This window comes from Sinohyriopsis cumingii, chromosome 15 (assembly GCF_028554795.1).
Source record: "Sinohyriopsis cumingii isolate HCF-2022 chromosome 15, ASM2855479v2, whole genome shotgun sequence".
NCBI classification, from domain to species: Eukaryota; Metazoa; Mollusca; class Bivalvia; order Unionida; family Unionidae; genus Sinohyriopsis; species Sinohyriopsis cumingii.
The window spans coordinates 132938637-132962638 of NC_142975.1; the positions used below are offsets into that span (position 1 = coordinate 132938637).

Here is a 24002-nt window from a genome sequence, read left to right on the forward strand (position 1 = left end):
TACAACTACGCTAAGAGCAACAATGACAAGGAATAACAGCCAATTACTTACAGTAAAGTGTGTAAAATGTGGCACAAAAAATATAAGTTTGTGAGCGGTAATGAGTAACCAACGATCACCTTGGTCACTGGCGGCGATATTGCAGTGTTGCTTGGGTGATTACCAGGAACACCACGGGGGAAGTACCTTGGGAAAAACATCTTTCGGGATATAATTACTGTGGTCCTGGAACATGGCTTGATATAAGACTTGATGAAAGAAATCAATCCAAACCAGGTGAATTTCAGGAATTGCATTTGATCAAGTGTGCCATGCTCATGACGTCGCGTACAAATATAAAAATCTGCAACAGTGTCATATTACTGATGTCAAGTTGTGAGAATCGTTCGCCAACTGGTTGATAAGATTGATAAGATTGGCTATGAGTGGTAAGTTAGCCACAGGGTGGGCAATTAACTCCAGTAATTAATAATGGAATCCATTTATTATAGTCCAAGATGGTACTGGAAAGGTACAGCAGCGATTAGCAAACTTGTCGATGCAGCAGGTGTCTCGCAGGGTGTTGCCACATATTGTCCCAATAGGCTAAAACATGGATGGTTTGATGTTAGCAACAAAGTTAATCAGGCAGATATTTTGTTTTTACCACATGAAACTATCACTGGCACATCAGGTAAACAACAGAGTCGTTTGTGCACATACAAATATGCATTGACATTCATTGGTGTTGCAAGCAGATACAAGGAAGCAGAACCGCTATCGACTAAATCAGCAACTTAAGTCAGAGCCACGTTTGAACAAGTCTATTCACATGGACCTTTACGATGGCCACAGTTGCTACAGGTTGATCCTGGCAAAGAATTTCTTGGGTGTTAACATCGCTGATGCAACAGTATAACGTTGAAATCAAATGAGGGCACACTACCGTATATTGTGATGAGACAATCATTAAATGATTTTATCAAACACCTGCTGAGTGGTTATTTGGACGTCAGTATGCCCAGGAATTATTGAGCAAGGACGGATGTCAAAAATGGCTTGCGAAACTACCGCACATGATAGCCACATTAAACAACGAGTCACGTGTGGAATTGCTATGAAACCTGTCTGTCATGAAGAAATGTACCTACTAAGAGGCACGACTTGCCAGCAAGACCAGTGCAGGGTAGTAACGTGACAGTCAGATATTTATAGGAACCTGGTGATGTTGAAGGTTGTAAAAAAAGAGCAAGCGGTCTTATCTGTGGTAAGATCTACAGGCAGGCCTGCAATCTACAGACTAGATTTGGCGGCTCCTCAGCTTGGATTTGTCCATGAACAATTACAGGTAATTCCTGAAAATACACATATTACCACCAGGTTGGATTCACTAGTGCATCATGTCACTAACACCATGGGGGTCTAGCACCCCGACATCAGTTTACACTCAGGACATGTGACGTTTTTGCATGTTTGACCAAGACTGCTATCAATTCTGTCCACTGTAAATTCTCATGTCGTTAGGAAAATATTCCTACAACATTTTTGTGTTACAACAAGCACAGTTATTGTTTTGACGTTGCTTCAGTGTCATGATAAATTCAGCATCAAGATCAAACTGGCATTTATTATTTTTGTCATCTCGCTGATAGCCAGCTAATTTTTGTTTACTGTGCCGGGAATTTTATTGATGGATCCCACCTGAGGATGATTATAAACCATCTTAGTATTGTCATAGACAATTCTCCATAGCTGAGACATTTTTGTACCAGTCGATATTACCAGATACATTAAATTTTACCATTCGACATGATCGTCGACAATCCATACATTAGTATCTGGGATTGTTAGTCCACGCGATGAGTGAATTGTTATTGCGTCCAGCATGGTGGTTGTTGTGTCTGCTGAACAACATCCATGGGGAAATCAGCAATATCATTAAGAATGAGCGTTTGCTAGGTCACCGTTCCTGGCATCTCAACGTCATTATTCTATCGTAAGGTATCATCTGGATAATAACAAAGTGGAACTGCCAATGTGGGAAATCATTCCTTATGAAATTCAAATAGTCTACGTTGAAGAGAATCACAAAACTATTTTCCTGTATGCAACAGTCAGATCACTGGGGCGCCATAAGTTCCAGAAGTCATTGATTGCCGTTTCTAGAATCACACTGTGCATTATCTCACATTGAATCTTGTCCAGCTGAAGTCTAATTAATGCTTTTTTCTCTCATAATGATTAAATGCAGGTCCGGCGATTTATCAACATTTCCGTTAATGTCTCCGTTGGTAATGTTTAATACCAGAGTGGGATAGTGGTACTGTCTTTGGCAAAGCCTCACATATATTTTTTAAATTCTCTCAGTGACACCAATCCATACGTATCATAATAAACAACACTACGTGGATCAACCACTTATGCAACCCAGTGATTACCTGGACAAGAATGGCCATTGAGATTAATGTTGCCAGTTTCAGCATGGTTCAGTTGTTTTGGCAATTGGTCATGTATGAAAACACCTGAAGTTTTTATGTTTAATTGCCAAGTCACAACAAGTAAATAAAAATTATACATGGGTTGTTTCAGCAAAATGTTTCTGGCAGTCACAGACCTTGACCGTACCACTTTCCTGGTAATCTTGGACCCCATCCCTTTTTTTAAATATTATGTTTTAAAACCATTTCCTGTTGCTTTTTTCAATGCCAGGCTGGCAGCTGATGCAAAATGCACCAAGTGCGACTGCTTTTGCAACAGCTGGAGCTGCAGTCACAGTCAGCACTGGTGTCACTGCTAGAAGTGGAAATATACCACCATGATAACATTATGAATGATTTTATTACATGTTTTCCATGAGTGCATCAGCTACTCTCATTTTTCCACCAACACCTTCAAGCTGCACTGTTTAATCTGAAAATATTATAGTGATTGCTCTATAACCACTAGCGGGTAGTCATGCTGCATGAGCTCAAAAGTGTATGTCAACGATAGATTGTCTGAACTAATCCCAGTGTTCCAGTGAGACATAATAGATAGGATATAGCGTTATAAAATCCCACTGAGATACCTGCAAACCAGAATCAACATTCTGATCACGGCCCATGAATGTCATCAAATGATGATACACATGCACAGCATGATTGTTTTTAAAATTCAGTAAGACCTCTTTGGTTGGTTCTTGATGTCCATTTATTCTCAGAGAAACCTCCCTCCCCCAAAATGTCAAACACCATTTAGTTTTGCGTCTGTGATCTACTCTGGCATTTTCTTGAAGCGTGCTGCAAATCCTGGTTGAAATCTTTATTCATCGATGTGACCTCAGTTCCAGCATCGTTCATTCTCTTGTTACTGGTTTCTGGGTGATCAGTGGTATCCTTCGTGAACATTATTGAAGGACCAGTGGACTGCAAATAATCATCACTGTATCATGATATCCCGACAATCATTGTAGCAACATCAACATTTTTGAGACATGATTCAATATTCTTTCCATCAATGCTGTATTTGGCAATGTGATAACGCCATTGTTACCAAAACCAACTCACTCTCCTATTCCAAATTCTGTATCATCTGCTTTCAAAATTTTCCCTTCAAGCTCAGTGAACGCCTCAGCAGGCAAGAAACTTGTAGTTGATTATTCTCTCTGTATCAGGTACACATGCATTGCAGGAATAATACTGATAATTACACGCCAATTCATCCTTGAGGACAGGCGCATCCATCTGAGTTGCAGATAGATACATGCTTGAACATTTTATTATATTATTTGTTGTTTAAAACCCAGGCCACTTCACACTATCAGACTTGCTGTTATATTTTTTTCTCTCGTCACAGCTTGTTGTTCTGTCAGTGATGACACGCCAGCTCATTCTTTTAGTTGTTCATTGGTGGCATGAATTGTTATTTTACTGACACTTGCTGGCATCACTTTGGTACGGCGCAGTTTTACTGGCTGTAGCTGTGGTTTTTTTCATATTAATAATGTCTGTCTAGGATCGCCGAGAATGCTTTACCAGCAGCATCACCAACAGTGCCAATACCCTTATCATGAACGACTTCAATTGGTTTCATTCCTAGTTGTTTTGCCATCAGCATTGCTTTTGCAGCTAACCTTTTAAATAAACCTTGAACAACATCACCATGTCCATCTTAGTAGATAGCTTTATATGTTGGTAAGCACAAATTTATCACCATGACCACCACTGATCCATGTTGAGCATTGTGTAAAATCATGTTATTTTGTTATCACCAATCTTATTGATCAGTTGCTGTAGTAATCATTGGCAATTTCTTCAATCAGTGGCCAATAAATGCTGCTATCCATGATGCCACTGCTAAATAAACACTGACAATTGCAGCTACTTCATTGATGATTTTGATGGAATTATTTCTGGCTTGTCTTTCACCAATCAAAATTTCTATTTGATCAACATCAGCGAAGACCTGGTTGGGACAAAGTTTATCATAAATCATCAGCAAGGTTTGTTTTTTATGACCATGATTGCAAATGGCATGGCCACTTCTGGTTGCTTCTTCAAGTGATTCATCATGTGGATCTGGTTGTGGTTCCAGAGCAGGTTGGTGTTTCCTTGACCCAACTTTTTAGTCTTTTTTTCAGATCCAGTTTTTATGCCTGACTTTCTCCATTCGTCTGCTGTTTTTTCAAGTTAATGCTTCCCTTCTTCATGTTTTTCTTCCCTTCCCTGTTCTACTCTTGGTGCATATTCTTCTACTGTTTGGTTAAAGAGCTTCAGATTTTTATTTCATCATTAGATCTGACTTGCTTGGTTTTACTGGCAATGCAGTATACATCTTTAAACCAATTGGCATATTTTAGACTGTCAAGATGTTCGGGGTTTACATATTGTTCTCTACAATCATATCCAAATGTGGAAATACCAAGTATTTGGTCTCTATTCATGATAGGGGCAATACTTTCCTCAGTAAATGTATTCATTATGTTAGTTTTACCTTTTGGTGGTGGTTGAAGAGGTGGTTGATCTTTGGGTTGTGGTTGAACAGGTGGTCGTGGGGGTTGAAGATGGCCAGCAATATCCTTGGGTAATGTCTTAAGAGCTTTTTGTGTTGCCTCAGTTGCTGTAACAATTTTTTGGGTTGGTTCAACAATTGGTTTAAATAACTGTTCTGTACCTTCTGTAAATTCCACTTAAGCTTCCTGATGTTGTTGTAGCTTCTGTTTGACAGAAGCACAGATGGAGTGATATTTCTTAATTGCTTCTAGTTGTTATTGAGCTAGTTTAGCTGTACGAGATTCCATAGTTAGCGCAGACTCACTCATTATTATTGTTATAAAAATTGATTTAAATACACATGCCAATTCAGCGGATATATTAAAATGCACTTCAAACTCGGTAAATGCAGCAATATGTGTGGCTCGTAATATTTTTTTTGCACCACGAGACCACAGCTGGGTGTTGTTGTTGTTGTGCTTCAGTGAAATGGTTGGCCTGTGTGGATTTCATCTTGCCAACCAGGCTTACATACAAGGGTTGGATTGGGTTATCAAAACAAAGAAATCAACATTTTTACAAGGCCCGGATTGTAGAATCAGGGCCCTTCTTGTGGGATACGCTGTTGCCCCCACCCCACCCCCACCCCCCGTTGGCTACCCCACAACCCCTGCTGCTATTGGAGTGAATTTCATGAAACTTTGCCCAAGTACATATCATGATGAGATAGTGTAGTTTATACCACTGACAGACCCCCCCCCCCCCGCCTTCCTTTACGTGGGAGTCATGACAAACAAACTGTGATTCTGTGACTTGTATCTTTATTAAGAGTACCATAATTTTGGCATGATATCTGATGGCAATAAGTACTATTTTTCCTTGTCCAGAAATACAGAAAATATTCCATTCAGTGTTCCAGAAAGCAAGAAATATCCAAACCCAAGCAACCAAATCCTGACATATAATTTCAGGCCATGGTTTAGGTCACACATCAAAGTAACCACACTTTATTTGTACATTAATGAATGAAACCCAATTTTACTGTCAAGTTTCATCTTGATTATTTGAATTTATTTATTGGTACAACTTTTAAACCAGTTAACATAATTGAATGAAACTTGAATCTGTAATATATCTTGATAGTTTCTTGCAGATTCAGTCATTTTCCCTATCATTAAGGTCTGAGTGACAAAAAGGGATAATGTAAGTTAGTGACCTTTCTCCTGATGCAGGCTGTCACTTTTCCAGCAGATATTTTGCTACCTATGTTAGCAAGGGGCCCCGAGTGGCCGAGTGGTCTCAAGCGCTCACCATTACGGATCACTGCCATCTCACCTCTGTCTGCGACAGATGCTATTACAGTACAACAACAACATATGTTAGCAACTTATATAATAGTCAAATCTCAATCTTAAAGATCGAGGTTAAGATAATTAATTAGGGAAAGGTCATGAAAGAGCAGATATCATGCACCATTTATGGTACATCATACAAGTATTGAGTACAGTCTTATACTGAGGTGCTTTATTTTGAGGGACCATTGTAATCCCATAATTATGTAACTTAAACCAAACTGAATGTCAACAAATATATCGGCTGTTTTTAATGTGCCTTCAGATTAGGGTTTATACTGTTTCTTTACATTCACAAGTAGAACAAACAGCAGTTGTAGAGCCTTGTTTGTGGGTACATTATGTGATGAAGATAAGATCAGGATCCACACTGTGAGCAGATAGGTACATCATATGATGAAGTTATAAGATCAGGATCCATACTATGAGCAGATAGGTACATCATGTGATGAAGTTATAAGATCAGGATCAATATTGTGAGCAGATAGGCACATTATGTGGAGAAGTTATAAGATCAGGATCCATACTATGAGCAGATAGGTATATTATGTGATGAAGATAAGATCAGGATCCTTACTGTTAGCAGACAGGCACATTATGTGACGAAGATAAGATCAGGATCCATACTCTTAACAGATAGGCACATCATGTAATGAAAAATAGATCAGGCTCCATACTGTGAGCAGATAGGTACATCATGTGATGAAGTTAAAAGATCAGGATCAATGCTGTGAGCAGTTAGGTACATCATGTGATGAAGTTAAAAGATCAGGATCAATACTGTGAGCAGTTAGGTACATCATGTGATGAAGTTAAAAGATCAGGCTCCATACTGTGAGCAGTTAGGTACATCATGTGATGAAGTTAAAAGATCAGGATCAAAACTGTGAGCAGTTAGGTACATCATGTGATGAAGTTAAAAGATCAGTCTCCATACTGTGAGCAGTTAGGTACATCATGTGATGAAGTTAAAAGATCAGGCTCCATACTGTGAGCAGTTAGGTACATCATATGATGAAGTTAAAAGATCAGGATCAAAACTGTGAGCAGTTAGGTACATCATGTAATGAAGTTATAAGATCAGGATTCCTATTGTGAGTAGATAGGCACATCTTATGCAGAAGCAAAAATTGTAATTATAGTGTACACAATTAATTTGGTCCTCTTCAGGAGGATATTTGCCCAGACTTGCTTGTTGGAAATAAAAGTTACCCAATTTTCAGTCCCAGGGTCCAGAAGCCTTGAATTTCCTGCAGTATGTTTGCTCCAACAATATTGATGAGGAAGAGGGGGCCATCATCCATACTGGCATGCAGAATTCAAGGGGTGGATTTGAGAATGACTGCAGTGTTGTTCCTCTCCAGGATAACACGTAAGAAGTCTTGTTATAAGTTTACTATAAAATGAAAATTAATCTTTTGTTATGACTCTGGATGGAAAATGTTTTGCATGAAAGTTATGACATTCTGCATGGAAGATACATTTCAGGCACAAATGTTATTTTGTGTTCGGTTTTAACTAAATTTTAATGCATAAATGTCATTTCAAAGAACAATGAAAATGACTTGTCTGATCTTTCAATTTCTAGGTCATTCTTGCCTTGCAGTATAAGAAAACAATCCTCTCTGTTTTACAAAAGCATGCTGCACAAATGGTTCAGTGAACATTTATTTGCAGATTGTGAGTTTGTTATGTCCTCAACCAAAGATATGTTTCCCATCTGTCCATACATGAGTTGGTTTCTTCAACCTAAAATTTGTTTGCTGTGGTCTTTTCTTCTCAGACTTTGTATTACCTTGCCCAGAGGTCATATTATATAATTTGGTATTGTTATTGCCTTTAAGTTCATCTGTATTACACATCAGCCCCTCAATAATTTGTGCACGGATAACTTGGTAACCTGCTTATATTGCATTTTTTCCCATCAAGCGTACCAAAATAATTGGCACTTATTTATTGAACGGGAAGAAAATCATGACCAGAATAGGTAAATTGATGTATCGCTCGTTTTATAAAAAATGTCATTTAGTGCCGGGAAATTTTTTAATCAACATCTTAACATTTAATAAAAAGTCATCTTGATAAAAAATCACTTATTTTGTTTGATTTTCTCAGAAAAATATTTTTACAAAAAGTCCTCATTATTATTATTATTATTGAACAAAGTTCCCAGTTGGTCAGGAATGGAGGGATTTAGTTTTTCTGTAAATCCAGCTAAATTCTGATTATCTAGTTTTGGGTGTTTTCCACATAATGTACATGTGGCTTGAAGGACTGGCATTGACGACAAGCTACATAACTATTTCTGTTCTGCTATTGATTTGAGCTGGAAAAATATGAAAGTCTTTTAATTTAAATTCTTAGGAAATGCTGAATCAAACCTTGTTTTTTAGTGAACAACAACTGTTTTTCATTTTGGAGTGCAGTAAATTCTCCTTTGGAATGTGATTTCGGTTTCAAATGTAGTCTACATTATAGGCCTACATAATACAGTACATTTCCAGCTGTGGATCAGTGCTTGGAAACTATGTAATTCTTATTAGCGGAAATAGCCCACAAAGTACATTTTGAGGAGAGTCAAGATACAGAAAGGCATGTAGATTTATTCAGTTATTGATTAAAATTTTTATGCCCAGTCACTTGCCTGATCTTTGTTGGAGGGGCCCCAGGTTTTGACAAGATTGTCACAGTAGTTTTCCTTACTGAATGGTTGGTAATTCTCCGCATGATTTCTGCCTTTTCTGCGGCTCGTTTCATCAGAGATCTTAGTTAATTAATCCCCATTGGTCTGGGAAAATACCTGCAATTTTTAATATTTTATCCAGTAAAATATTTTTTTTATTAAATTTTTTTTAGTGTACACTTTGTTAAAAATCTATTGTTTTCTTATAATTTGCAACATTAATTGATGCATGTGATAGTTAAAATTGTTTTCTGTGCAGAGTACACATTTTATTACAGGTTTTTCCATCGGTTTTGTATACTTTCATATCTATTTAATTGTGTTCATTCATTACATCATCTGAAATTTTTTTAATTTATATTTTTGTTTGAAATAAATTGAATCTTTAGAAATATAATTACCATATCAGGGAAGCTTCTGTCAGTTTCTGCATTGGTATTGGTGTCAAATTAAAGGGGCTGTCGTCATCTATTATTTCCAAGGGTCATTGTTTCAAATAATGTAGTTAGAGATGAGCTGGGTTTCCAGTGCTGTTCCAGTGGAAGAAATTTGAGGTATTGTTGTTGTGTAGTAATCACTTCCACTACAGTCAAAGGTGTTGATATCCCTCTCAGCACATTAAAGATATTGGGTTTCAGTGGAATCTGTGAAGTCGATACATAGCCAAACTTTAATTTTATGTGCTCATCTCAGCCTTTAAATCCAAACATTTTCCAAAAAAAGTAGAACAGGGAAAATTGCAAAGTAGCGGGCATGTGAGAGTCCATTTCATGTGCTGAAAATAAAGCTTCTTCATCATTGTGGCTTTTCAGATCTGATGCTTTTGCTTTTCTTCTAAAACCAACCTTCTTCAGTTGCATTTTTTCAGATTTAGTGTTTCCAGTGGACTTCTGAAATGGGCAGTCTCTAAGAGAGACAGGATACCCCTTTAGCCGTATGATGCCTTTCCATACTTTTCTTATAGAATCCAAAGAGCATGTCTCATAGTCATAACCATGTGCTTTGTGAATCGTTATAAACATCTTGGCTAAATACATGCTTAAATGATCCAGAATGATATTTTCAATGCAGCATGTCTCAATTTTGTTGTCATAAAGCCATCTCTGGACATTTCTGATATCACATTCAGTCGCTTGCTTCACTGAAAGTTTCTTTTGTAACTATTAATTCATTCACATTGTCAATTTTAGTATCTCTACTTTCAAATGGCTCAAACAGTTGGTTTACTTCATCCACAGACAAATACATTAAATCAAAAGTGCTGCCATCTGTGTCCATTGTTTGTGACAATAGAAAGTAGTTCCTATGTCATTATCATTTTTAGGCACATGTGTCATGCACATGCATTCAGTATCATAAAATACTGCACGATTCTGACAATGTAAAGTTAATAGAAACAAAAATGAATATATAATAAAATATGCATCAATATTTTGATCTTAAAAATATTGTCTTGAAGTTTATATAGTTCAGTGCTGTACCATTATCAACAATATTGAAGCAAGGAAATAATATTTTTATTTATTACTGGAGTCATCTTTTTTCTTTCCAGGTTCTTCCTGATTGCACCAACCAATCAGCAAACCAAATGCTTGGCATGGTTACATAAACACATGCCAAAAGATGGCTCTGTCCAAGTGCGTGATGTTACCTCCATGTACTCTGGTCTCAATTTGATTGGTCCTCATGCTGAGCAGTTACTCAGTGATGTGTCTGACAAACCTATTGATCAAGTGAAATTTAAACCTATGACTTGTAAGGTAATAGCTTGTAATTAACTTTGAATTTTCTCTTAGGTAAGTGACACTTAGTTTCTGTATGCAATAGGACAAGCATAGCTGCCAACCCTCATGATTTTGGCATGAATTTTACAACTTCTTCAGTTATTCTCATATACACTGCATGCAAAAACTCAGGAATTCCCCAATTCTCAGTTATTTTAAATCTTTAATGAAATAACCGATTTCCCATTAAGTGCTAGTCATGATATCAGCAGTTGCCGAAATGGTCCAGTACTGCTAATTGTGATATTAGTGGAACTGTAGCTGATTGGTACAGTTGGCCCACTAGCAGGCATTTTAGCGTATTTTAATCTATGTGTAAAAGAGTAGTTTTACAAATACTTTTGAGAGAAACTGGGACCTAACCGCAAACACTGATTTGAATTACCATTCTGCACCACATCTTGAAAATGTCTTCACCACAAGGAAAAAGAAATGTATTGCACAAAAAGTGAAGTTTAGTTTGGAATACACCAAAAATTGGCCATGTATTCTGCCATTAAACAGTGATATACATCATGCTTTTTGCATGCAGTGTGCCACAAATTTTAGCATTGGGGATGGTGGCAGAGATGATGTGAGGAAGCACACTGGTAGCAAAAAGCACATAAAGGTTGGGAAAATTAAGAACTCACAGCAGATTTCAGCTCTCGACAGATAACCTGCAAGCTACCAATGCTGAATTATTGTTTGTGAGTTTTCTTGTTGAACACAATCTACCTTTATCAGCTGGAGACCATTCTAAACATTTGTTCCGACAAATATTCCTGGAATTGAAGATCGCTTCACGAATTCATGTCAAAATTCACTATTTTTATCCCTATTTTCACTAATTGCGAGCCTGGAGGGTTGGCAGCTGTGAACAAGTATGTTATATTTTCTGTGCAAATAATCACAAAACACAGCAGAACAGTAATGGCAAACCACTGACATCACATAGGATCCAGTAAGAAATCTGCTACTTCAATCTATTATACAGCACATGTTGCTAGCTGATACATTTGAGAATAAAATGAAAACATAATTAGCTTGGACATCAGATATATTTTCACTCAATGAAATATATCTATTATTCAAGTAAATATCCTCTATATGTTTGGATTACTCAAGAGTTCATGTAGCATAACACTAGATTGGCTTGACTTCAATGTTCAGAGTTTGTCGAGATATTTGGAAACAGGAATTTCATTGTTTGTAATCAGGTTCAAAGGGACTTGAACATGCATTCTTCTCTTCCTGTAAAGCTAATTTTAAAGCCTGTTGTGTGGTAAGAATGACTTAATACATCATGCTGAATTCCAATCTCATTAGAGCATATTAACCATGGCAAAAAATCTGCCATCGCTGAAATCATCTTGCTAAATCTACCAAGGGGATGAGGCTATTCATAGGGAAATGACAAAATGTGAACAAAATTTTTGTTCTCTTTTTAATATGTTCCCCAATCACATTATGTTAGGAATATTAGCCTGCTACCTCACAAATCCAGCCATACTGAAAGATGAAAATCATGTTTTCTATTTCAAAAGACATGGGGTAATAACTCTTGCCCATTACCTCCTCTTGGCTTTTCCCTTCTTGGGTAGTTTCAGTAGAACAGTCAACTCAATACTTGAACTGCATAAGTTCCAAGCTTAGTCGGTAAATTTGTAATGCAACACTGACATTTTTTATTCCTTCATTAATAACGGGAATAAATTTATATATCAGCGAGTTATTAACTCTCTTGTGTTGTTTCAACAGAATATCATTTAAATGCTATGAGAAATGTTTACTAAATGGATGAAATGCACATTCAGAGCAATAGTTCATTCGCCATTAAAGGAAAGGAAAGACGGAATAAGTCAAGGAAGACAATCTGTGGTTTGTTGTTGCCAATACTGATTCACTGGAAAGCATTCCCCAATCATAGGCAGCCCAGTACACATAATTCCCCCCGCATGTTGAAGCATGGTGTTTGGGATCACAAGTTAGGGTGCATGGGGTTCATATTGGATCAATTGGATCCACCACCTTATACCACTGTACTGCTACTGGCTGTCCAGCCATCACAAACCATCCAGCACGGGAGACATTTTGAGAAGAAGGCTCAGTCAACTGCGACTCATTGGGGCAGTGTTCCCCAATTTTAGGCAGCCCAGTGGGCATAAGTCCCCCTCGCATGTCCGAGTATGATCAACGGATCTATAAGTCAGGACACATGGGGTTTATTCAGGATCTGTTGGATTTAATGCATTATAAAACTGCACTATCACCAGCCATCCAGCTGTTCCAACATGGGGATATTTTTGCTAAAACGGTCCAGCCAACTATGATTTACAGGGATCTTAGTGACAGATCCATCCATCTAACCATTTATTGAGAAATCAGTCTGTCCAGTAAAGTGGCCAGTAGGGGTGATAGCCATACTGTCTTCAATACCTCCAGCTTCCAGACCAACCATTTTTGCCAGATAAACCAGCCAGCAGTGCCGGACTTGCATATGTTCACTGCTTGTCAACAAGGGAGAGCTAGTGATGTTTCCATAGGAATGGAATTGAGACCTCATGCTGCCTGATATGTCTTCTTTAGAGCAGGTAGACCCATCTCAATGCACAGTGAATATGAGGGAACTCCTTCATATCTACTATCCTTCACATCTTACTCAAATCCAACCACGGAAAGGACTGAAGTTTAGCTTTCAAGCTGCCATCGAGGATATTTATTGGGTGTTGGCTACTTCAGAATGCATTCCACTCCCTACTGCTCTAAGGAATTAGTAGATCTTGACAAGGAGGAAGAGAAAGACTTAAGCCAGCAGATGCCTGCAGTACTGATCTCCTAGCATTTGACAAAAATATAGTTGCTGTTCATATTTCCACTCATCTGTTTTTTGAGGCAGACAAATGTGCTCCATGCTCATCAGAAATGGTTTGGGATATTGTTGCACCTTCTTGGATTTGGCCTTATTGGCAACTGTCAGACTCGTGCTTGGGAGGCAATGGTCAGGATTGCTAGTCATTGTCCAGGGTTGCATACCTTACCATGGCCATTGTTTTGATGGATTCGGCCAATTAACACCAGATACATGTCGCATGTCTGAATCCATATCTCTCAAACCCTGTCATACCCTCCCTTTCTGGATGACCCAGTTTGGGTCACCATTGCTTTGGAGGAGGAATAGAGGAAATTTTGAGGCAGGCAGCTCAGGAACTGCCCCTCCACTTCGATCGGCTGTCTTTCTTATGCGGACATTGCAAACACAATGGCACCCCTTTTCAAGTCCCTTGATCAGACAGTCATGATCACCAGTGGTGCAACCCAGGTTGGCTGGCCATCAGAATCCCAAAATAGTATCCATAAATCCATTACTTATAGATCTTTTCAAAACTCTGATACTGTTAAATTCCTGGAAGATCTGAAACAGTTTCCATGGAATACAGTCCAAATCTTTGAAGATATTGATGATGTTTTAGATATTTGAACAGATCTGTTCATCGGTATAGTGAACAAACATGCCCCTTTAAAAACACACAGGATAAAGAAAGACCACCAACCAGGCTGGATCTCCCCAGAAATTTTAGAAGCAATAAAGCAAACAGACCAACTAAAATCAGTAGGAAATCAAGCTGAATATAGAGTTTTGGAGGAATAAAGTTAATAAAATAATACGTCAAGCCAAACAAGCGCACTACAAAAAAGTGCTGGATGAAAACCAAAATAACCCGAAATCTATCTAGAAAGTCTTTACAGAGTTTGGTGCAAGGAAATGTAAGAGTGAAACTGAAATTTTATTCCTCAGTCATGAGGGCATTTATACCGATAATCCAGCTTACATCTGAAATATTTTTAGTGACTTTTTCATTCAAATTGCTGAAAAACTTAAAGAACCAAAAACTTCTTCTGATCATCTGGAACTCAAACATTTTTGTGCTACAAAGCTACCAAACAATATAAAGTTTGAAATTCCTGAAATGAGTCCAGAATTTGTGTTGAAATATGTTAAAAAAATGGATGATTGTAAAGCTACAGGACTTGATATGATTGGACCAAGGCTACTAAAGGTAGCTGCACCTGCAGTTATAGAGAGTATAGCTTTCATTTGCAATGAAAGTATTAGGTCTAATAAATTTCCACAGACATGGAAAACTGTCAAGGTTACACCATTGCATAAAGCAGGAACAAAAGATGATGTAAATAACTACAGACCCATCTCTATCCTTCCTTGGCTTTCCAAATTACTAGAAAAACATGTATATGATTCTTTTCTCAAATATTTAAACACTTATGATCTTATTCATGATAATCAGTCTGGCTTTCGCCAGAATCACTCCTGTGAAACTGCACTTGTATCTTTGATTGATAAATGGCTGAAAGCATTAGATCAAGGAGAAATGGTAGGCACTATTATGGTTGATTTTCGTAAAGCTTTTGGTCTTGTAGACCATGAAATTTTGCTTGAAAAACTGAAAATCTATCAATGTAGTGAAAACTCCCTAAACTGGTTTACTTCTTACTTAACTGATAGAGTGCAAAAAGTATCTCTAAATGGTCAACTTTCTCAAAGTAAAAATATTAATTGTGGAGTACCACAGGGCTCTGTCCTTGAACCTCCGTTATTCATTCTATTTATCAGTGATTTACCTTTTAAGATTGGAATTTCAGTTTCTTCCATTGACCTCTCTGCAGATGATATTACACTGTCTGAGATGGGTAAAACCAAAACAGTACTTGAAAATAACTTACAAGATGCTCTCAACAGACTTCAGTAGACTAAAGGTTTGGTGCAAGGAAAACAGTATGATCATAAATTCAGAAAAAACAAAAGCCCTACTAGTTACAGTGCAACACCAACGAGCAAGGCTAGATAGCAAAAAAAAAACAGGTTCTGTACGACAATGTGAGCCTTAATATGACCTCTCAAGATAGAGTTCTTGGTGTATTTGTAGATAACAATCTTACTTGGTCTATTCACATTAAACATATTTCAAAAAAGGTTAATTCTTATCTTTGGCTACTGAGGAAAATCAAAATGTACATTCCTCTTCAGTATAGGGTCATCTTTTATAAAAGTTATATTCAGCCATATCTGGATTACTGTAATGTAATTTGGGGTAATACCTCTAATTCAAACATAACAACACTTTTAAGACTCCAAAAGAGGGCTTGCCATTTAATTCTGTATCAGTGTATAGACAATTTCCAGGATGAATGAATATTTCTTAGAAAGGCCAAATTGTTGTATAAAGTATCCAGAAAAGCCATTCCTTTCTATCTTAAGCAATATCTTTCACCAAAGAGATGTTGATGGTACTCCAAATGTAAGGTCCATAAGAAGTAAAAATTACATTATACCAAGGCCAAAGAAAGAATTGTTTTAAAAAAAAGCATTTTCAATATACTGGTCCACTGGTATGGAACAACATTCCCAGTGACATAAGGCAGGCTCCTAGTATTTCTTCTTTTCATAATCAGTGTCTCAAATGAATGAAATCTTTAGATAGTTGAACAGTTCTAGTACAATAAATACCTCCTGCTTTTCTTTAATTTTATATCATTTTCATAGTTGAATTTTTCAATGCAGGGTGATATTTATTGTACTAGAACTGTTCAACTGTCCAAAGATTTCATCCATTTGAGACATTGATTTTATATATGTTTATGTGTTCACAGATGCCTGTGCATGTCTTCCAGGCTTGATACTTTGAATTTTAAAATTACTTAATTATTTGGTGTCAAGACAGACTCTTCACATCATGTTGTATATACTGTATATATTGTACATAACAGAAGGCCTCAAGATAGATTAGTTCTGTAACTAATTGAGTTACCTTCTCTAATAAAGTTTTTATTATTATTATTATTATTGCAGCTGGAGTTGGCTGTCTTGCAATTAACAGACTCTAACCAGATACAGAAAATGTCAAGCCATTAATTGACAAGTCACCATTGTTCAGGGACTTGTGATGCCTTTAAAGTTAAAAAAAACCCATTCCCATCATGTATTTACGATGAAATGTGCACAAGTGTTGTCTTCTATGTTCTTGCAAAATATGGCATAGCAGTCTTCAAAAACTTTGAACCAAGAGAATATTTTAGATGAAGCAATTACTTTAATGTTGGTTCATTAGCAATTCTTGGAATATAAAGAATAACCGAATGATTAAAATTTTCACCTCAAGCATGACTGGATATTCAGGGTAGAAATTCTCGATTAAACTTATTATGATATTCGGTGAATCTCACAGGGGGGAAGGGGCTATAGGAATGATGATTTACCTAGAGTATTTACTCCAAGAAAAAAATTTAGCAGTATTTTGACTTAATTCAAATTCATAAAATAACAATGGACATATTAGTAAATTTTGAGTTACACTAAAGTACAGGTGGCTGTTTAATATATGACTTAAATAGAAAAAATTCCATCTCTGGAGTGGGTGTTGTGACCAGGTGAACATCAACTAAAGCTGACTGTTTTGGCAGGTTTGACAATAATAGTAATCTGTACCCGTTCTTTTTTAGGTGATTGATGTGGGTTATGTCAGCAATGTGTATGCCATGCGAGTGACTCATTCTGGAGAAGATGGTTTTGTGCTGTATATCCCCTCAGAGGTATGAATTTTTCATTGACTGATTCAAGTTACATATATTGTATAATTAACATTGACATTGATATACAAGGGGTAATTTAAAAGTTCTATATTATATTGTTGTCATTTTTTTTAACATAATAACAAATTTAATTCAGATAGACGAAATAACGTTCTATAAAATTATCTGTACACATGCAGCATGCCATACACTTGCAGATATATGTGTATGGTGTGAGATAGATAAATCATAATGACATGACAGTATTGAAGGAGGAGAACAATTATGCTACTAAGCAAAGAGCATACTGTAAAATCTAGACAGGTACTCTTTGACTGATTTCAAGACCAACTGGGATAAAAAATATATTTATGTAAGTCGCTGTTGTATCATGCAGTTTTTAGGTGTTTTCATTGTTGTAAAGATGGTCACAAACCCTTGGAAAATGTCCCACATTCTGGAAGACCACTTTCTGTGTTGGGGATGCAGGAAGTGGCTGTTGTGAAGGGGGAAATTAATGAAGATGTTTGATACACAGGGAAAGATATTCTGTTATCACAGGCACTAATTCAACAGCTGTTTATAAAATATTGAAGAATCCTTTAAATGTCAGAACAGTGTGTACCAGTTGAGTCCCTTTAAATGTCAGAATGGTGTGTACCAGTTGAGTCCCTTTAAATGTCAGAATGGTGTGTACCAGTTGAGTCCCTTTAAATGTCAGAATGGTGTGTACCAGTTGAGTCCCTTTAAATGTCAGAATGGTGTGTACCAGTTGAGTCCCTTTAAATGTCAGAAAGGTGTGTACCAGTTGAGCCCCATTAAATTTCAGAAAGGTGTGTACCAGTTCAGTCCCATTAAATGTCAGAAAGGTGTGTACCAGTTGAGTCCCATATTTGTTGATGGCTGATCTCAAAACATACTCGGGTTGAAATCGTCAAACTGCTGCTTGCGAAATATGAAAAGAGTAACTAGAGACATTTGAATAATATTCATCACAGGTATTGAAACACGGATTTACTTGTTTTAGCCAGACTGAAGAGAAAATAATGAAGCTTGGATCAGAGAAATCAAGCAGTGACGACAAATGCCATGACATAAACTCTCAAGAGAGTTCTATACACATAATTTTTTTATGAAATGGTCATCTAGGTACTTTATGCCTCCAAAGTGTTGCCAACACGTTGTGACAGACTACCAAATCACCCATCTGTGCACCAACACACAGGTACATAAATCCATCGTTGTGACAAATGTCCTGAAGGAACACAGCATCCAGGCATTGCCACATCAACATCATAATAGTGATTTAAGCTGGATCCCATTATCAAAGATTTAATGAAGTGCAGAAGATTTGAAATATGCCATGCAAAGTTAAAATGGAATTGCAGTTTTTGAGTATATGAATAGCATACCAAAAGATGAATACAAAATGGTGAATACCAAACAGTGAATATAAAATGGCATTAAAAAATTGGATAATCAAACTGAGAAAGTGTGTAGAGGTGAATGGTGAGTAATTTGAGTGGATACACTGATATAATATTCACTAACAAAGAACTTTCTTGTGCAGCACACTAGTATATATTCAGAACTTTTAAATACCCATCATATTGATTTGAATAGAGCAACTTTATGAAATTATCTTATGTATTCTTCATCATCAGAGCTCTAATTGAAATTTTGAAATATTAATGCAAACAAAATGCTATAAATCAGCTCTCATCTGACATTTTTGTTCTCAGATTATCTTACAGTACCTTGCTTATCATAGTCGTCATTTAATTAGTTCACCCTCTCAAAAATCCACTGAGCTTATGTTATGGCTTTTTATCCATCATTCATTATCCATTGTCATTTGTTGTTTGTGAACACACTGATGTCTTCATTTCTACCCAGATTTCAATCAGATTTGGTGTGTAAGATTATATCATGCAGGCCTAGAATGAGTTTGATTATGAATGACATCGACACGTAGTAATGTAGTGATATTGCAACTGATTGGCTGAGCTTATGAACACCCTAGAGGCCTTATTTCTGTTCAAATATTGGTCAGATTTGGTTTGTAGGCATATATCATCAAGATCTTGGATTACTTCAGTAAGTGATCTTCCATCTGATTGGCTGAGCTTATGAACACCCTTGAGGCCTTATTTCTGTTCAAATATTGATCAGATTTGGTTTGTAGGCATATATCATCAAGATCTTGGATTACTTCAGTAAGTGATCTTGCATCTGATTTTCCTAGTAAATGCTCTGATCAGATTTTTATTCGGCTTGGAATGAAACTTATAGCATTATCCACAAATATTCATGAGGTGATGTTGCATCTGATTAGCAGAACTTTGGAATAGTTATGAAGCCATTTTTCTCCTTCGAATGCATTGTCTGATCACATTAATATTAGCATTAAGAATCTGAGCCTGCAACCTCCCAAATCCAGCCCAACAACAAGAGAAAAAAATCTTCTCTTTTTATATTGTACAGACAAAGGGCAGTACGTATTGCTCATTACCTCCCCTTGACTTCACTAGGGGTCACCAGTTATTTTAAGTTTCATTTCCATACACAACATGTTTCTGAATAAGCCTCTCATTAAATAATCTTTTTGTGTGAAATTCAAGCCATCCATTCACAATTTGGGATTTATTTGGATTAATATTGATTCATCAACAGATGGTATGCATTATGTTTTGAATTTGAAATTTTCTCGGACTTGGTCATTTTAGACAGAATTGTACAACACGATATGGTTGATGCAGAAGGCCAGGTATCAGCCACGTTTATGTCATGTTGGTAAAGGATACATTCCACCACCAACCATACTGAACTCCCAGCAATGGATAAGAATGTAACAATTGTTAACGTGTCTCCCCATCATTGTATATGGCAGACAAAAATGTTTCTTATCACCTCAATGCTGGTTCATAATGGTGCTATATCTTTAATGATGTATCTGACCTCAATGGCAATTTTCTGTCAGATGGAAAAATAAGCCAGTATGCAGTTTGGGGGCAATATTGAAGAAGTTCAACATGTGTTGTTTTTCAAAGATTACTGAAAATGGTGTTTTTACAACACAACTGTGCCATGGGTTTGGGAGTAATAAAATAGTGTTGTTAGCATGACATGCCTTGTTATGGCATCATTATTGGCAGTTTCGCTCAGCATAAAAACTGATGACACCTAATGGTGGTAAGGAGAGATGATGGACAAAAGTTATTGCCCTTTGTCTCCATGATATAGACTGAGAAGATGAATTTTAGTCTTTTTGGTTGGGTTGGATTTTGGAGGTAGCATGCTTATATTCCTAGTGTTAAGTATTCTCAGATAAATATAATTTACTGTTTGTGTCAACCTCCAAGGTGAGTGGTATCAGACCCATTTGGGCCTCTTGATGTTTTGTAGGCATTGTCTAGACTGTAAAATGTTGTAGGTAATACCTTTTCCTATGCAAATTCTTAAATCTAAATCTTTTGAAAAGTAAATTGCCCTTTTAATTTTTAAAAATTAAATTATTCATTGAAATAATTAATTTCTTTTTAATTAAAAATATAAGTGTAGAGGCTCAGGAAGTATAAATAAAATATCTCTCTTGTTCTGGATGAAGTCAAGGACATTTAGATTCATTTATTTAATGTATGAGTCATACATCAAATGCTGTTCATTGCACTTGTCAGAGGCACTCCCTTTCAAGCTGTCACACTTGTTCCATTATAAACATTGCCTTTGCCTGTGCTGTGCATTCTATTTAAGGATCAAAACTTGTGTAGGTTTGGACACTGAAAGATTGCTCTTTCTGTTGATTCTCAAAATTTTTCAATTACAGAACAGTATTTTTAAATGAAAAATTACTCTGATAAGCTTTTTATCAATTCTGGGGTAAAATACAAAAATGAATAAGCTGTTCGTCAAATGACTACAAAATGTAGACTCCAAAAATAATGCAAAATGTACATATATTTTGTCTCAACAGTATGCCCTCCATGTATATGAAGTACTGATGAAAGCTGGAAAAGATTATGGGATTCGCAATGCTGGCTACTACTCCCTACGTCATCTTCGCATTGAGAAGCTATTTGCATACTGGGGTCAGGATCTCACTTCACATGTCACTCCATTTGAGGCAGGCAGAGAGTTTAGAGTTGACTTCAGGGTTAGTAAACACAATAGTAGACTGATGAATCTGTAATAGTAGACTAATGAATCTCTAATAATAGACTGATGAATCTCTTAATAGTAGACTGATGAATCTGTAATAGTAGGCTGATGAATCTCTAATAGTAGACTGATGAATCTCTAATAGTAGACTGATGAATCTCTTAATAGTAGACTGATGAATCTCTAATAGTAGACTGATGAATCTCTTAATAGTAGACTGATGAATCTCTTAATAGTAGACTGATGAATCTCTAATAGTAGGCTGATGAATCTCTAATAGTAGACTGATGAATCTCTAATAGTAGACTGATGAATCTCTAATAGTAGACTGATGAATCTCTAAGGTCATTACTTAGTCTTGATAATGATTATCATATTAAAAACATCAAGATAGATTTATTGGTCTAACAAAACAGATAATCCTATTATTTGACTACAAACGATTCATCATTGATATTTTACTTATAACCTATTGGAAATGGTATTTGTACACGTTGGTTTAATGGCACTTTTAATGTATTTCTGGTTACATCATGCAGAGGAAATGGCAGATAAGCACCCTTCCCAAAGACATGCCAAGGCAGATGATTCAGGCTGACATGGGTGGGTTTCGAACCCATAACCCTTGAATTATGAGTCTGATGCTCTATCCAACTGAACTACCATGGCTTCTTACAAATAATGAAGATAGTGTGAAAACTTTATTATATTCAGCATTTACTGATGTCTCAAGCATTTTTCACCATTTTTCTTCTATTTGCTTTTTTAAACTTCTCTACAGCATTCCTTGATGAAAGATGATCTCAAGCATTGTATATTACGTAGTAAATAGATTTTCAAAGCAATATTTCAAATGCTTCATGGGAATTTCATGATATTGTTGCTTTAAAAATGGTTAGAATTGTAGGATTGACATAGGAAACATATCCACCCATGTCCTATCCAGGAAGATTTGTTTCTTTTTATGGAAATAAATATAAAATTTACATTTTGAACTTGTAAAATTAGACTACTGTTGGTTAACAGTTGTCTTGGGGCAATTTTCCGGTATTTTCAGATGTGATCATCTGCATTTTTTGTCAGAGGGTACAACATGTATGCATTTAACCCAACCATGAAGTCAATGAAGAGTTTAGCTGGGTCAGTGTTGGCACAGAGGATTTTTAGACTGGGTCCACCACAAATAATTTGGGCCTATTAAACCTTTATTTCAGAAAAAATGAGTGTGCCCATTTCCAGATCTTCTGGGTCCATGAATCATGCAAATCTTAAGTGTTGTGTTTTGTTTGGCAGGCTAAAAGTCACATTATATTCAATACTAGAAGTAGATGGTCCAGGCTTGACTTATATAGTGGTGTCAGCCAACTGATCTGAGACATTACCACTGCAATCGTTCGGTGCACTAGCTGCCTTGAATAATCCTAAGAGTTTTCTGACTGACTTACATTTCACTTATAATGCACACCACAGACAAATGACAAATACTCTTGGCATTCAGTTTATAATTAAATTCTTCAAGAGAACAGATTCAGTTTTATTTCCATTCAAACAATGACACTGTTCGGCTAGTTTCTAAATAAAAAATGCTATGATTTTTATCATGGTTGGTGGATGATTAAAAAAAAATGTACCTCACTCAAAATGGGAAACTGTCCATTATGGACATGTGTTACGTATTTAGTGGGCTAAAGAAATGTGTCTAAAAACAGTGAAAATCATAATTGTACAGATTAATGCCATCCTTGCAGGTTAGATAGTGAGTATTGATACTCATTTTGTGAGCAGGAATACTCAGTATTAAGTCAGATAGAATGAGATTAACATTAATGGCTTGGCCGAGTGGTCTAAAGCGGTCACCGTTTCGGATCACTGCCATCTCACCTTTGTCTGTGTGGGTTCGAGTCCAAGGCTCGGCTAGCATGGGTACGTGGGAAAGCTTGCCAGTAGCTTCTCGTGGGTCGGTGGTTGTTCCCTGGGTTTTCCAGGTTTCTTCCTTCACCATTTATACTGGCCACCATGTATAGCCTATCTTGTGCAGAAAAATGGCGTTAAACCCTAGAACAACAACAACAACATTAATGGCTGAAATAGGCAAGGATTTATAGTAAACATTGACAAAAGTAGACAGGTTTCACTGAAAATAAAGGCTCAACATTCATAACATTTGAAATTTAAATTTAACAGTAATACAGTATACCATGAGCTGCTTGCAGTCAGTGATATGTTTTATTATTTAGCTAATTGTATAAATTGCATCTCTGATAATAACAAGCTCAAGGTTCTGTAAGAGTTTTTTGTTGCTAAATTACTTTATGGTATGGGATTTTTTCATCATATTTTGTTCCAGCATGACACACTTTGTAGGATACAACGATGTAAGGAAAACAAAACTGATAAATATGTTTGGTGCGCTTCATATCGCATTTTTATCATAACCTGTGGAAATAAAGTTATTAAACATGATTTTAATCCACCTGACTATAAAGGCAGACTGTTGTTATGGTGCTGT

The 24002-nt window shown here is 36.6% G+C and overlaps 1 protein-coding gene across 5 annotated transcripts in view; it reads left to right on the plus strand.

Annotated features, from left to right (window-relative positions):
- LOC149782801 (pyruvate dehydrogenase phosphatase regulatory subunit, mitochondrial-like) overlaps positions 1–24002 on the plus strand; it is a 107625-nt gene that overhangs the window by 68851 nt on the left and 14772 nt on the right. For all 5 annotated transcript variants that reach the window (XM_089934314.1, XM_089934317.1, XM_089934318.1 and 2 more), the window contains exons 14-17: positions 7525–7673; positions 10537–10744; positions 17267–17356; positions 21309–21488. In XM_089934314.1, the coding sequence (XP_089790440.1) occupies positions 7525–7673; positions 10537–10744; positions 17267–17356; positions 21309–21488 (627 nt within the window). The remainder of the gene's footprint in view (positions 1–7524; positions 7674–10536; positions 10745–17266; positions 17357–21308; positions 21489–24002) is intronic.